The sequence below is a fragment of the Sminthopsis crassicaudata genome, chromosome 2, assembly GCF_048593235.1.
Source record: "Sminthopsis crassicaudata isolate SCR6 chromosome 2, ASM4859323v1, whole genome shotgun sequence".
In the NCBI taxonomy this organism is placed as follows: Eukaryota; Metazoa; Chordata; class Mammalia; order Dasyuromorphia; family Dasyuridae; genus Sminthopsis; species Sminthopsis crassicaudata.
Window position 1 is genome coordinate 330,469,900 of NC_133618.1, and position 15,828 is coordinate 330,485,727.

The window sequence follows — 15,828 nt, forward strand, 5'->3', positions numbered from 1 at the left end:
TGTCAAAAAAGGAAAAAAAATGCATTAAGGAAAATCAGGGGGAAAAAAAGACCAAAGCCATCTAAAACTTCCATACATGTGGAAGACCATATACAACACTGGTATTACTCTTATTTTACAGATGAAGGAATTAAGGCTTGGATAATTCAATGAATATTAAAAAGTTAAGAGTACTGTATTACATAAAAAGATTAATTCACGGTCATACAGCTTTTTCTTAAGATGGTCCCTTCTATATTATATAAAATATACATACCTTATATATAAAATATTATATAGTATGTATGCATTATATATAATAGCTAATATAATAGTTATTATATATAATGTATACAAGTTATCCCAAATTTTAGCATTAAGATTTTTATATATACACATACACATATAAATATATATATATACATACACGTTTGTATATATGTGGGTATGCATAGTGAAAGTTCACCTTTCTAGTAAGTTAACTTGTACTATTGAAATCAGCCAAAAGACATTTATTTGCTGTCTATTGTATGCTCAATACTCTATTAGGGGTGTAGAATAAGAAGAATAAGCTATGCTCTTGCTCTTAAAGAACTTACAATACAGTTGGAAAAACAATACATAATTGAGTGCTAAATAGTATAATATTAATTGTAAAAATGTTGGTAATTTAAAGGAAAGGGAAATCAGTGAGATATAATGAAAGACACAGAAGCAGGACTGATTCTAGAAACATATATAGAATTTATTCAAGGAGAAATTTATTTAAGCACTGAAAATTTTAAAATATGTAAAATGTCTTATATTCACTAAAACACAGTCACAGAAGCAAGAGTATACTTACCTGTTCATAGGCAACACATGTTCCACTGATCTTGCTTCACACCAGGGGCCTTTTTGGGGTTCAGCATATAAGAGTGACGACTGGCAGTGTAGTGTTAAAGGAGAGAGGTGTCCAGGAGTTGGCCACAATATATTGGGGCTGGCTGTCTGTCTGACAGCTCCACCTTCTGAGTCACTGGCATTGCTGGGAATGCTGTAGTTCATCACAGTGGGACTATAGAAGGCCATCGCTGAATACTCATGGCAGCCTTCAACATAAGATGAAGGAATATAAAGGGGATTGTGTTCCAGGGGCAGAACAGTTTGGCTGCAGTTGTAGGGAGCAGGAGAACTAAGGCCAGATGGTGAGCTTTTGATCTCAGCTTTGTTACATCCAATATCTTGAATGGGGAGCAGCTGAGAAAACTCCTTGTGAGAAGATGCACAAAGAGACATTATGAAGCCAAATATCTCTTCCTCAAACACTTATCAGCAGGTATTTCAGCTAGAAAAACAAATACAGCAAAATACATTAGAATTATATTTCTAATTTATGCATAATTGCTAAGGAGATGACAAAGACATTTGATGAAACATTAAAATAACTGGAATAATTTAAACTGAAGCCAAGGCTGAGCATTTACTATTTTAAATGAGAAAACAGAACACGAGGAACTAAGTTTCAAATGAAAATAAGGGTTGCTAGCCAGCAAACATGAACATCTATTGTATGCAGTAGGCACTGAGAATATAGACATATAAAAAAATTCTGCAAAACAAGATTTTACAATCTACCTGAAGGAGGTAGGCCCCCAACTCCATCCCTATTCTCTTTATCCTGTTATACCTGTTAGTCACAAACTCCCCAAAATAAAATTGCTTTAGAAAGAAAAAGGTGTTCAGACGAATATAATACCATTTGCTTGACTGGTCTGGCCACCCATAGTCAATAGGTAGCTTTCAGAAAAAGGCAGCTGGAGATCTATATACATATAACAGGGCAGTTAAGTGGTGCAGTAGATAGAGCACTAGCTCTCAGAGTTCAAGTGGAACCTTGGACATTCAATAGCTATGCTACATTGAACAAGTCACCTATCCAGATTGGGAGGGAGGGAAGGGAAAAAAGAAGGAAAGGGAGAGGGAGAGATCAGCAAGTATAAATATTCAAGCTAATTTGGGGAATGTAAAATACAGTCTTAGGTGCATCCAAAACAAGACCTGAATGACCCAAAGCAAACAACAGAGAGATCCAAGCATCCCTTACAGCCATAGGCTTCTTGGAGTATCTGTGAGATTAGCCTGACCTCTACAATAAGTGTTTGTGTCTAGTCACACTCTGCCAGGGTCAAACAATATAATAAATAATAATGTTTTCAGAACAATATAATAAAATATTTTGCACACTCCCTCAAACTATTATCATACAGCTCTCACTCCATATACTGCCAAACATATAGAAATAATAACCTGTTCTTGCTGCTTCCATTTCACCACCTACTCACTCCTCAAAACCCTACAATCTCTCTTCACTGTAATTACCCTGAAATAAGTCTCTCCAGCATCACTCATTACCTTCTTTGATTGTTTTGTGGCATTCCCTTCCACCTTCTTACCCTGGTACCAAGAAGAGAGTACTCTTTCTTAATTCTTCTTTCACTGTATTCTAAAGCGTAGGAATACTCCAAGGCTCTATTCTCTCTACCCATTCTCTTCCTTGGTGATTTCTTCTACTAATATGACTCTTAAATATTGCTTCTCATGCAGATGACTCTCAAATCTGTTATTTCTATTCATAATATCTCTTCAGAATTACAATTCTGAAATTTCAGCCACTTACTAAACATTTTCATCATAATATTTTGATAATATTACAAATTCAGTGTGTCTATATCTTAACTTTGCATTAAAAAAGTAAAAGCAAATAAAAACCCTATGCTACCTCTTCCTTCTATATTTCTTCTGATCATACAACCATTTTTCAAGTCACCCAGGCTAAGAACTTCAAAATCATTTAGAACTTCTTTTCTATCCATATCAAATCATTTGCAAGTCCTGTTAATTCTGCCTCCAAAATATATTTCTAAAATCTATTCCTTCAACTGGACTACTGTAATAAATTCTACATGATTTGCCTAAATTTACTCCATATTTTCACATTGCTACTGGAAAATTCTTCCTAGCACATAAATATATTACATGTACATATGATATATATTTACACATTGATATACAAACATATGATATATAACACATGTATATGTTTGTGTGTATATGACTATATATGTATATGTTATAACTTGCTTACTCAAAACCCTTCAGTAGCTTCCAGGAGAGTTGAACATAAGAAACATTAGCAAGAATGACGAAGAATTAAAGATCTAACTTCTGGAAAATATAGAGAATTAAGAGAATTTTGCAGTGACTACAAAGAGTACATGACAGTTGTTTCTTGGTTATAGCCAACTATTTCAAGTAAATGCTTCCCTAGAAGAGAATGAAAAAGAGATATATGCATGTAAGAAAATCTAGGAAACAGAATTTTTTTTAATGGAGAGCATTAGTAGAAGATCAATACTGGCAGAGAGAGAAGCAATTCTGTCACTGGAATATACTATATAGCAACTGGACGTAAAGAAAATAAATGAGTTAGGGAAACAGATTCGCAAGCCTGTCATGAAGGCAAGATATAATAGTAATGGGAATTTCAATGACCCAATAATCTGCTAGAGCTCTCTCTTTAGATAGAAAAGTAGCATCACAACAAATAAATTGCTTTGTTTGCCTCAATGATAATTTCAACATTCAAAAGATGGAGGAAGCATTAGAGAAGGGGAAGCATTACTTGGGATATGGTTCTCATCGGTAAGGAAAAACTAGTTGCTGATGAAAAAAATTATACAAATCTGGTGGAAACAATCAGAAATATTAGGAAAAAATCAAAAGACTGAAAAAAAGGAAAAGAAAATGATCAAAAACAAATGAACTGGAGTAAAAAAAAAAAAAAAGGTTAATGAGAGTTCATTTAAGAATCACTGAATGCCCTGAAAACTATGACCAAGGGGAAAGAAAGTGGATGGCATATTTCAAGAAAATGACAAGGGGAGCCTGAAACTGAAGGGGGGACCCTGAAACTCTCTGAAAACTCCTTCAAGGAGAAATTCTCCTTGAACCCCGCCTCTGTGAGACCCACCCCAGGGAATCAAGACAAAAGTGGTTTATTTTGGTGGGATTAATTGAAGTAATCTCATTTAGCTGGAGTTCTAGAGAATTCCTGTCTTATTTACAAATATCTCTGGAACCTCTTGGATAATATCTCTGTGCAAATGTTGTTTTGATGACCCTAGTTATGTATAAAAGGAAGGTCTAAAAAAATGGAATCTTTGCACTCTGCACTCAGTCTATATCTGCCTTGTGCCTGCCAACTGGCATCCCCTTGCAGGCAGTTTGGTCTTCCTGGAGGCCAAACGCCTGTCTATCCCTTTACTATCAATAAAGACTTTGTTTTGATACAGCATTGAGTAGCGAATTCATTTGCTACCGAACCTGCCCCTTGGGATTTTGGGAAGGAAAGGGATAATTAGACATCCGGAAAGGAACTGACCTATCTCAATTTAGAGCCTCAGTTTACTCCTCATCATTTGGTGGCCCGGTCTTTCGAGGTAATTTTTACTGAGGTAAACTGGCAATTCTCCTTTTTATACTCGGGGGCAGATGAAAATCAAAATCCCGGGAAAAATAGTGGTTTTAAACTGCAGGGAGCTGAAATAGCTCTGTTTGACCTAGACGCCGGGTACAAACGAATTCTAATTTTTTTGGACAAATGATTCTCCTGTACAGAGGCAGGGGAGCATTTGTGGAATCTGACAGAGATGTCTGATCAGGTTGAGCCATAGAAGTGGAGATTTTCAGGCTTGTATAGTGGTAAAAATGAGTCAGAAAGATTCACCTCTGGGATATCTCTTGAGAAGCAGGAAAAAATTAGGCCTCAAGGCTTTAAAATTAAAAAGTCTTATTCACTTCTGCAATAAATTATGGCCCCTCTATAAAATGGACAAAGAGGAACAGGGGCCACTATATGGATCTATTAATTTCTCTACTATTAGGGAATTAGATCTACATTGCAGAAGACACAGTAAATGATCAGAAGTTGCATATGTACAGGCCTTCTGGGCCCTCTACAGCGATCCCAAACCGCGGTTAACTTGCAGGATGTTTCTGTCTAGGTTTACCGAGGTGGAACTGGGGAGAGACGCTGATCCCCAGCAGGACCCTCCTAACCAGAGCTGGACTCGGGGTTAACTCGGGTGCTTTGCCCTTCTCGGCTGGGAAGCGGTGATCCTACCTCCTCACCCTGCTCCCTCCCGGCTCCTAATCAGGTTTCCCTGCCCCAGAGCCTCCACCCTCCTACCCTTCCCACGCAGCCTGACTCTACTACAGCTGCGGCCCAGGACTCTGATTTAGCTATCTCCTAAGCCTTGCCTCTTGAAAGAAATGGCCAGCTCTTTGGGGGAAACGCTTAGAGTGCAAAGGTCCCTCCCTTCTTGGGATTTTTCCCACAAAATGGAGAGACTTATTGAGGGGCTTACAGCCATTCCTTTTCAGAGTCATCTGTCCTGGGGAGATCTTATCTCTTCTTATTGCACAATAAATGAGATAAGTGATTTGGGAGCTAATGCCGAAGTTTGCAGCTAACAGGACTGAGAAGTACCAGGCGGGCACCCTTGCTATTATTCCCTTTGCAAATTCCCAGGGGTGGGGGTGGGGGAACTCTGAAGAGGGGAGTGGGGACAGAGAGGAGGGGAGTGGGGACAGAGAGGAGAGGAGTGGTGATACAGAGATGAAGGATCATTGTCCCATTGAAGGAATGGAAAAGGGGAATAAAAAGCAGGTAGATTATGAGAAGCTTATGCAAGCAGCTGATAAGAATCCTACTTTATTTCAGGGTCTTCTTGTAGTAGCTATTAGAGAATTCACTAACCTGCACCCCACTTTTCTAGAGGGGATTCCCGTCATTGCCATGCATTTTTTCAATTAGTCTTCCCCAGATATAAGACGCAGAAATTGGCTCTAGAATCCCAGACTTCCACGACTCAGTTATCAGAAGTCGCCTTTGGGGTATATAGGGATTGGGAGAAAGGGTTGGAGCCAAGAGCAGAGGGCAGGTGCAGATTCTGGCTACCGCTAGTTTCCATGGGCCCCAAAGCTTGTGCTTCAGATGCAGTCAGTGTGGCCACTGGGCGAGGAATTGCCCTCAGACTCTAGGCCCTTGCCCTGAATACAAACGGAAAGGACACTGGAAGAGCGACTGCCCAGAGAAGGAAAGGACCACGGGCTCCAGCCTCACCCCCCAGGCCTCTCCAGACTTGAGGTGGCGTGCCCCTGGACCAGGCCCACCTTCTTCTATCAGCAAAGCCAAGCTGCCCGGGGTAAATTTGGACTTAGCAGGTACGCCAATCTCGTTTTTTTTTTTCATACGGAAGCCTCTTTTTGTTCTGCTCCTCCATTCAAATCCTACTCGCCCATCCCCCCCAAGGTGCTGGAATTGAAAGGAGAAATAAAAATTGTTTGGAAACCCCACCCTGCCTTGCTGGCTTGGGGACCTCATGTTTCCAACTATCCCTTCCTATCCTAGCCCATTGATGGGTAGGAATTTGATAAAGGAAAGTAGGAGCTCAATTCTCTCTGATTAAAATCTCCAAATAATCACCACACCCTCTCACATTCTCTGTGAAATCTGGGAGGAAATAGAAGTTTTAAGAACAAGGATTAAGAAATTTGGGAAATGGTATTTACTTGTCATTTTAAATTTTGACCTGTTGTACTAATTCACTAATAAGTGAATGGAACTTGGCTATTTTAAACTGACAAGAAAGTTTTTCCCTTAAAGCAGACTTTAGAGCCTGCTAGAGTAAAGGGCAATAAACCCTTACTTGATCGAACTCAGGCAGTAGAAAAACATTTGATTAGGGGAAATATAATTTGGCTATTGCTTTTACATACTAAATTGTTTATTCTGAGAATTTGTTTGAATATTGATGCATTTACTGCTAAAGACGTTCAAACTTAAGCCTGAACTAGGAGAGAGATGCTAATTGCTGTTAGGCAAACCCTCAGAAAGAAAAAAATGTTTGCTTTGATTCAGTTTATTTGTTAACCTGAGTTAATCTTACAGGTTTTGAAGGAAAAAGGAAAGAGGAATGCAGGTGATGCTAGGAAGGATTGAGCAATTAAAGATTTGCAAAGTATTTGGGAATAGGAAGAAGAGGTGGGGGAGGGAGACTCACAAACCCCCCATTGCTTTCTACATCTTTGGTAGTGGAGCATCTAGTCAGAAAAGTTGTTGGAAATTAAGGAAGTGAATAAACTGATGGGAAAATGAAAGGGGGGGAAGGGTGACGACATAGAATCCTCATCCCCTCCCCCAAGTGGGTTTCTGCTGTTTTCTTTCGTCAAGTTGCTGCCATAGCAATAAAAGAGTGATTTAAAGAGACAGGATCCCGTTTAGGTTAATTAATTGAATATTTGTTTCTTGATACATAAGGGTTTTATTGTTTAAGGAATATGGTCATAAATTGGTAGAAATTTAATTGTTATTTTAAGAGCTTCTTTTATTCTTTTGTGTGGTATTTGGATGTTCTGTATAAGTTTAAAACATATACGTTTAATAGATTGTATTGTATTGGGTCATTCTGAGATTATTTAAAGAACCTCTAAAATAATAGTTTCTTTTTCTTTTTGTTCTTTTGAAAATGTTTCTGTTAAGGACAATATGCAATTTGGGATATTTTCTATGTAATGGGTATTTTAAAAGCAAACTGATTTGTATGAATAGTGCTCACTTATGAAACATCTATTTGGATATGATAATTGTTTAAGTTGTGAATTTATTGAGACATTCCTTTTTGTTATCAATATAAAGTTATGATAAATATTTGTTTAGAATTATCAGAGATCTGATTAATGGAATCTGTTAGTGGGAATTAAAATTTTCTTGAGCTTATAGTTAATTAGTTAATGCTTTGGGGGAGCTTCAAAGCTCCACCCTCTGGCAGTTGGTGGGACAATTGATTGGAAGTTGAATTTTAATTATTAAATGTTATAGTTATGTTTTTGCATTTTTTTCCTCCTGAAACTGATTTTTATGATCAGAGCAATGGGCAATAGAATTGCTAATATAATTCAATTATATCATACCTCGCTATTTTCAATCTGATTACATGGAATCACTGTATCCTAAATACTTGGGCAAATAAGTTTTTTGCCTGGTCATTTGTCTGCTACTGGATATATGTGCTTTGGGTTTTTTTTTGTTTTTTTTTTTTTTAACCTTTATTTGTTAGATTTATGTTTGTGCTCTAGATTTTGGTCAAATTACAGATATTGACTTGCTTCGGGGACCTAGATCAGCTTTGATCAACTTTGATTGTCAGCACAGCAGACCCACCCTCTGCATGGAATGCAGACCAGTTCTTCAGAACCTCCAATCATATCTCAGCCAGCATCAGCTTTAGAAGAGACAGTAGACTTAAAACCCTGCTTCTAGTGAACTTTGGACTGATGTGGAGGACTTTGGGAATGATTGATGAATGACTGTTAAACCTTGTCTGGGTTATCTATTACTGTGTGTTTAAAATTTGGAATAGGAGTTGTTAAAACGTTGGCTATCTCTTTGAGACCTCAGCTATCCCCCATTCTTTCCCCCGCCCTTCGATGCCCCTTTCCAGTAGGAAGCAGCTGGATGATCTTCGACGCCCATTTTCCCTACCCCCAAAAGAATTTGGGTTCTATTATTTGAGGGGGGAAGAAATGATGAGATATGGAAAAGAGATAGGCCAAATACCAGCAGGAAATTCCTTTTTGGGAGAGGTGGAAGGAGATAACAACAGAGAATTCCTGTCTTGTTTACAAATATCTCTGGAACTTCTTGGATAACATCTCTGTGCAAATGTTGTTTTGATGACCCTAGTTATGTATAAAAGGAAGGTCTGAAAAATGGAATCTTTGCACTTGGTTCATACCAGCCTTGTGCCCGCCAACTGGCATCCCCTTGCAGGCAGTTTGGTCTTCCTGGAGGCCAAATGCCTGTCTATCCCTTTACTATCAATAAAGACTTTGTTTTGATATAGCATTGAGTAGCGAATTCATTTGCTCCCGAACCCGCCCCTTGGAACTTTGGGAAGGAGAGGGATAATCAGACCCAGGAGGAAAGGAACTGACCTATCTCAGTTTAGAGCCTCAGTTTACTCCTCATCACTGATCACATTACTTCTTTCTCCACCTCCTTCTTTATAAAGGAGAGAGAAAGAGGAAAAACTGTAATGGAAGTTCCATAATCAAAATCATAATTAAAATGAACTCCTATTAAATGGTGGAAGATATTATAATGATTTAAAAATCAGACTCTAATACTGTTATTTGCAAAGAATATACCTTAAAAAATAGAGGTTCACAATGAATTAAAATGATGGACTAAAGCAGTTTTTATGTCTCAAATTCCAAAAAAAGGAAGGGTAGCAATTATGAATTCAGACAAGACAATAAAAATTAACATAGCTAAAAGAGAAAAGCAGAGACTACATTATGATTAAAATTACCATAGATAATGAAATAAAATTGATAACTCACTATGTGTGAATATATATGTATGTGTATATGTATATACATTTACACACACACACACACACACACACACACACATATATATATATATATATATATATATATATATATATATATATATATATATATATATATACACCTAATGACATAGCAGCTAATTTTTAGAGTTAATAATTAAAGGAAAATAGATAGCCAAATTATAATAGTTGAGAACTTTAGCGTATGTTTTTCAGAACTGGGAAAAATAAGTAAGGGCCTGAACAGAACATTAGAAAAGTTGGGTATTAGGATATACTATAACATATTTAACATGTATAAGACTGCTTGCCATCTAGGGGAGGAGGTGGAGGGAGGGAAGGGGAAAAGCCGGAACATAAGTAAGTGCAAGGGATAATGTTGTAAAAATTACCCAGGAATATGTTCTGTCAATAAAAAGTTATAATTAAAAAAAAAAAAAGAAAAGTTAGATATGTTGGCTTTTTTAAGATTACTAAATAGGAATAGAAAGGAATATACATATTGGTCAATAACATATGTCAGGGTATTTCAGGTATGTTGGATATCCCCAACTTTGATCTACCAAATCTGACCCAGTTTCCATATAGAAGTGTGGCAAATTGTATCTGCCTATCCCAAATCTATTTCCTTGTTGAAAATTCTTTATATGCACTGGCTAAGCAAGTTTCCTTTAAAAAACAAAAAACAAAGCTTGATAATTTATAAGTGCCTCATTGTATTCCAGTATCAGACCTAAGTAATCAGCAGACTTGCCAAGTTAGATCAGTTTCACTACATGAGAAATTCAATAAAATTGAAAAAATTCTCAAAGTATTTTTATTTTAGGGTTAGATATAGCTTGACTTTCTCTCTGGTTCCATCTTTAGCTGTGCAATGAGGATTCATATTAATGCAGTATGTGTTCTAGGCTTTTCTTCTTCTATCCCTATTCCTACTAGCAAATGATATTTCCAGAGCAGCCAATCTCAGGATTCTAGGATAACCTTGAGGGTTTAGGTACTATAAATCATGAGAACTCCTATCTTATGTTCTGTCATTGCTCATCAATTAATATCAGTTAGCAGCCAGACCTGATTAATGCTTAGAAGTAGATATTTCTAAAGTGGCATAGTAAAAACACTTTACATACAATATCCTTCTAAATGAGGAACACACTCCCACAAGAACATACAGAATCCAAAGGAAAATGAACTCAAGATTAAAGAGCACAAGCAAAAAAAAGGGATAAATTACAGCTTTTGATTGATCAAAGTAATTTTCTTTCCTTTATGGAGTCCTTATTAAGTTCCTATCATGCAACTTTCTGCTAGGAAAGCTGCCTTTCCCCAATGTGTCTAGATTGTCCTTGGTATCCAAAGCAGACATTACCATCAGCCATTGCTGTTCTTGGGACCCTACTATCACACACATAGGAAGTTAGAAATCTATTGACCTTTTGAGGTTCCCAAAGTTATCACCTGATAAAGAGGGAGAAGGAGACAAGGGCTCTTCCTCCCTCTCCTGTAAGCTATTCTTTCTCAAAGGTTTGACTAAAGTAGCTTCCCTTCCTGGGCTGGCCCAACCTTAGAATGCTGGGTTATAAACTGGTTTGATATTTTATTCAAATCTCACAGGATTTTCCTTATTGAGCAATAAACTTCCTATGTAGCATCATTTCATTTCATCCAATGGTTTGGACTCCTTCCAAATTGACTAAGAACTTTTATCAACCAGTTTAGTGCTTTTTTTTGTTAATTGGTAGAGTCTATTGAGACATTCTTATCTAATAAGGATACTTAAACTAATCAACTTTCTCTCTTGGATTCCAGTATTTACTACCCTCATGAAAATGACTTCAGTAGGTTTAATAAAAGTCATAGCTCCAAATCTTAGGTACTTCTCTAGTAAACTTGGAGAGTCCTTTTCAATGTCTTCCTCAGTGCTCTATACTAAATAGTCTCAGTAAAATCTGTGGTAGAGTTTGTAATCAAATTTGTAATAAATGTTTTCCCATACTTTCAAATAGCATCATTTCCCAAAGTTTTAATGCATAATTTTTTTGTCTTGGTACCTGCAAAGGGCTTTTCCCAAATCCAAAATAATAAATAAAGGGAAAAAATAAAGATAATCACATAATCATATCTATCTTCTCAGAGGGAATGTCTCAGCCTTACAAAGTTCTTCAGAATATGTGGGGTTCTTCTCACAAGGATTAAGGATGTGGGATCAATCTGACCCATAAAAGGAATAGTACCCTAATCTTTGCCCCCATGCAAGTTAGACTGCTTTTTCTCAAAAGGGACTGAAACTATGCTTAAGACTTGGTTGACACAGAAGACTAAAATCTGAGGATCTTTCTAGTCACCAGAGTACAAAGCAACCACAAAGAACTCTAGGAGTTCTGATACTTGGTTAGTAGATTACAATGGGCAACTCTGGCAAGAGTGCATTGTTCAGAAGAATCAACACAAGGCATTCTCAATGTCTATTATTGAATATCATTCTCCCATTGTAGCTAAGTAAATCTTCCTCTGTTAATTGTTAAACAACCTATAAATGAGTGTATCATTATGTTTCTCTATTGAACCTAAACTACCAAGAGATTAGTCTGATACAAGTTCAACCCAGAACACATAGGCTGACCCTTCAAGTGAGAAAAAAAACCCAAACTTCTTGTATAAAAACTCTTCTATAATTTCCTCAGTGCATACTTTCATGCAACAAGGATATCTGTGCAAAATATCTGTACAAAATTTCCCTTTCCACATGAGGTATACCAAAATTTCTCTAATGGTTCCTGTACCATAAGAAATACCCTTGCAGATACAGGTAAATTTCTTCAGGATCCCTATGCTAAAAGAAGCCTGAAGTTTCTCCATTGGATCTCTGACACTGTAAAAGCAATCCAAATATAATTTGCTCCCTTCTTTAAGAAAGCCAGGTCAACTTAAATAAAACTATACTAAGAAATGTCTTCAAACAAAGATGTATGGCTCTCCCAAAAAGGAATTAAATACTTAAGGCTGATTATACAGGATTTCTAAACTACAAGACAAACCTTATGGCATGGTCCTGCAATCTATAAGTAATTCGGACAGTCTCATGTCACAAACAAGGGAAGGATCCTAGGTTTACTTAAAAGTTTTAGATTTTTTAAAAGACATTTATGATCTAAAATAGTATGCTTTGGACTAGGGATGAGGAATGCCTGGCTTGTGAAATCATTTGATAAAGCAACTGCAAGCAATAATGAGCTAAAATTTAAGTACAACAACTTTCCACTGCTTGAATTCTATAAGTTGACCATTTTTTATGATCCAAGAATTATGTTATGAATATCCAAATAGCCCTTGGCAGAAAAATGATTCCCCAGCCTTGCTCTAGACAAACTGTTAGGCACCAGTATTTTAGAGATATAAAAATTTATTTAGCTACTCACCTTGATACTCAAACTTAGTATTCTAATACAATAGATTTTGTTACATAAGCATTCATGCAAGCAAAAGTTGTCATGTGGAGAAAGTCATCTGCATCCAGAGAGAGGACTGGGGGACTACGTGTGGATCATAACATAGTATTTGTACCTTTTTTGTTGTTGTTTGCTTGCTTTTTGTTTTTTCTCATTTTTTTTCTTTTTGATCTGATTTTTCTTGTGTAATGATAAATGTGGAAACATGTATAATAGAACTACACATGTTTAACATATATTGGATTACTTGCAGTCTAGGGGAGGGGATGGGGAAAGGAAGGGGAAAAAATTTGGAACAAAAGGTTTTCAAGGGTGAATGTTAAAAATTATCTTTGCATGTATTTTGAAATAAAAAGCTATTATTAAAAGTTACCATGAAGAACTAGTTTGACTTATAAGAAAACACACTGGAAAACTGTGCAATTATAAACAAAAAAAAGGAGGAAATGAATTGTTAAATAAATCCAATAAATACAGTGTTAGTTGAAGAATATCTTTAATAGGATCCCCAAAATATAAAGTGCAATGTCTATCACAGATGAGGCTCATTTTATAACACCAGTTGGCTTATAGATAGTTTAATGGTGGTGACTGCCCTCTCTTCCTTACCAACTTTCTCTTTGGAAATTCAGTCATCCATATTGTTACAATAATTAGCTATGTTTGTGGTTGTTGCTCAGTTGTGTCTGACTTCCTAAATTCCATTTGGAGTTTTCCTGACAAAAATACTGGAATGGTTTTCCATTTCTTTCTTCAGCTCTCTTAGATGAGGAAACTGAAACAAACAGGGTTAAGTGACATATCCAAGGTCACATAACTAGTAAATGTCTGAGGCCAGAGTTGGACTCAGGAAAATGTGTCTTCCCGATTCCAGACCTGGTATTCTATCCACTCCACCATATAACTGCCTCAGCTATTTTTTTTAGCCTGTCCCATTAGGCGTCTGTGGTCCCTTCCTCTGCATCATTACAATAAAAGGCATACAATCAATTTCTCAAAGCCTCCAATTCAGAAAATTCTTAACATTTAGGCAAAGTTTTGACTCACAGACTTCATCTAACTTTGTTTATCTCCAGCTAACTCCTGACATTTTTACAACTGAAACATAATTCTGGTAAAGAATTCAGCAGAGTACTTTCTTGTGACTATTAATGGACAGGTACCAGGAAAGAAAAGTGGAGAAAGAAAGATAATAACTTTAAAAAAAAATACCTCGGTTTTAGAATATCAAGATCAATAATCAAATAAACATTAAATTACTGAATAATGCTACAATTAAAGACAGTAAGGTAGTCTGATGAATTTTAGACTCAAGAATTCAAACCTTAAAAAAAAATTCTCAATAAATGCAAAAGTTATCAGAGTATACAATTCTATACACACTTTGGTTAATTGCAGTTTTATTGTATGTATTTATTGATCTTTCAGTTCAATTTAACAAGATACTAAAAACAAAGAGGAAAATGATAAAAGATTTTTAATTAAGCCAGAATAATTTAATAGCAAAGAATCAAAATTATTAATGGCTTTCCTTGTATTAACAAGCAATCTTCTTAAATAGCAAGTGTTCTGCTAAGAATGGAAACTCACATATTATAGTACTTTCAAGTTTTCAGAGGCCTTTCTACTCAACTATCCTTTGAGGGGGTGAGTACAAGTAATGATACAGAGAGCAGTAAAAAACAGAATGTAAATTCATGAACTTGAAATGACACTTCTCATTACCTAGTTGAAGAGTGAACACAAAATTTAAGATGTTATATTCATCTCTCTGGGGGACAGAATCAATCATCTCACTCATTTTCACCTAGAAGTGAAGTTTTCATCCTCAGCACAGCAATACAGAAATGACCTGACTTGAAAATACAGAGTTCCAAAAGGAGAGTGCCATGATTAAGAGAGTTAATAAACAAAAGCTGCCACACTAACTTGATTGATAAAATAGTGATTTTTACACCCATTCAGTTAATATTGGATTTGGAGTCAGAGGACTTAAGTTCAAATTCTATTCTGTTTCTTACTACCTGTGTAATCTTGGAAAAGTTTTTTCGGTTTTTCTGGGACTCAGTTTCCTTATCTATAAAAGGGTTGGAATAGATGGTCAAAGAATCATCAGTTTAGAACTAAAGCTTATCTAATCCAACCTTTTCATTTTATAAATAAGAAAACTTGAAGCCCAGAGAGATGAAGTAGTTTGTCTAGAATCACATAAGTAGTAAGTATTTAAAGCAGAATTTGAACTCTGGTCCTCTGACACCAAATCCAGCATGCTTTTCACTGAAATGTGCTGAGTTCCACATGTGTGTTCTCCTTTCTAGAGAATACTGCCATACAGGCAAAAACTCGATGATTTCTTTTATCGGATCCCAACTCTTCTGAACCCTCACTCCAATCCTAGAATCCACACCATAGAAGTACCATCCACTTCTACAAGTACCATTCTCTCCCTCTGATTGGTTCCTCCTAGAACTTCCATTTAAGGAGGGAACCTAACTCAGGAATGTCTCATGCCTCTTCAGGTTGAGTTCTAGACTTTCTCTATCATGCTCCCATGTCTGGGACCTTTGTTCCCTCTGAATGTAGTGTCTTTCTCCATTTAAAAGAAAAGTCCTTTGTGGCTCTGTTGGAGAGAACCATCTACACTCAGAGAGAGGACTGGGTCACAATATAGTATTTTCACTTTTTTATTGTTGTTTTCTTGCATCCAATTTTCTTTCTCATTTTTTTTTTGCCTTTTTGATTTGATTTCTCTTGTGTAGCAAGATAATTATATAAATATGTATGCCTATATTGGATTTAACATATATTTCTACCATGTTTCACATATATTAGAATACTTGCCATCTAGGAAAGGGGTGGAGGGAGGATGGGGAATTGAAACACAGGGTTTTGCAAGGTTTAATGTTGAAAAATTATTCATGCATATGTTTTGAAAATAAAAA

At 36.4% G+C, this 15,828-nt stretch overlaps 1 protein-coding gene across 12 annotated transcripts in view; it reads right to left on the minus strand.

Annotated features, from left to right (window-relative positions):
• Positions 1–15,828, minus strand: part of ESR2 (estrogen receptor 2) — a 124,809-nt gene that overhangs the window by 92,136 nt on the left and 16,845 nt on the right. For 11 of the 12 annotated variants that reach the window (XM_074290349.1, XM_074290347.1, XM_074290351.1 and 8 more), the window contains exon 2: positions 824–1,306. In XM_074290349.1, coding sequence (XP_074146450.1) covers positions 824–1,257 — 434 coding nt within the window. In that variant the 5' untranslated portion in view covers positions 1,258–1,306. Of the gene's footprint in view, positions 1–823; positions 1,307–5,030; positions 5,177–15,828 lie in introns of those variants that run through there. The other variant, XM_074290339.1, reaches the window with a different exon arrangement.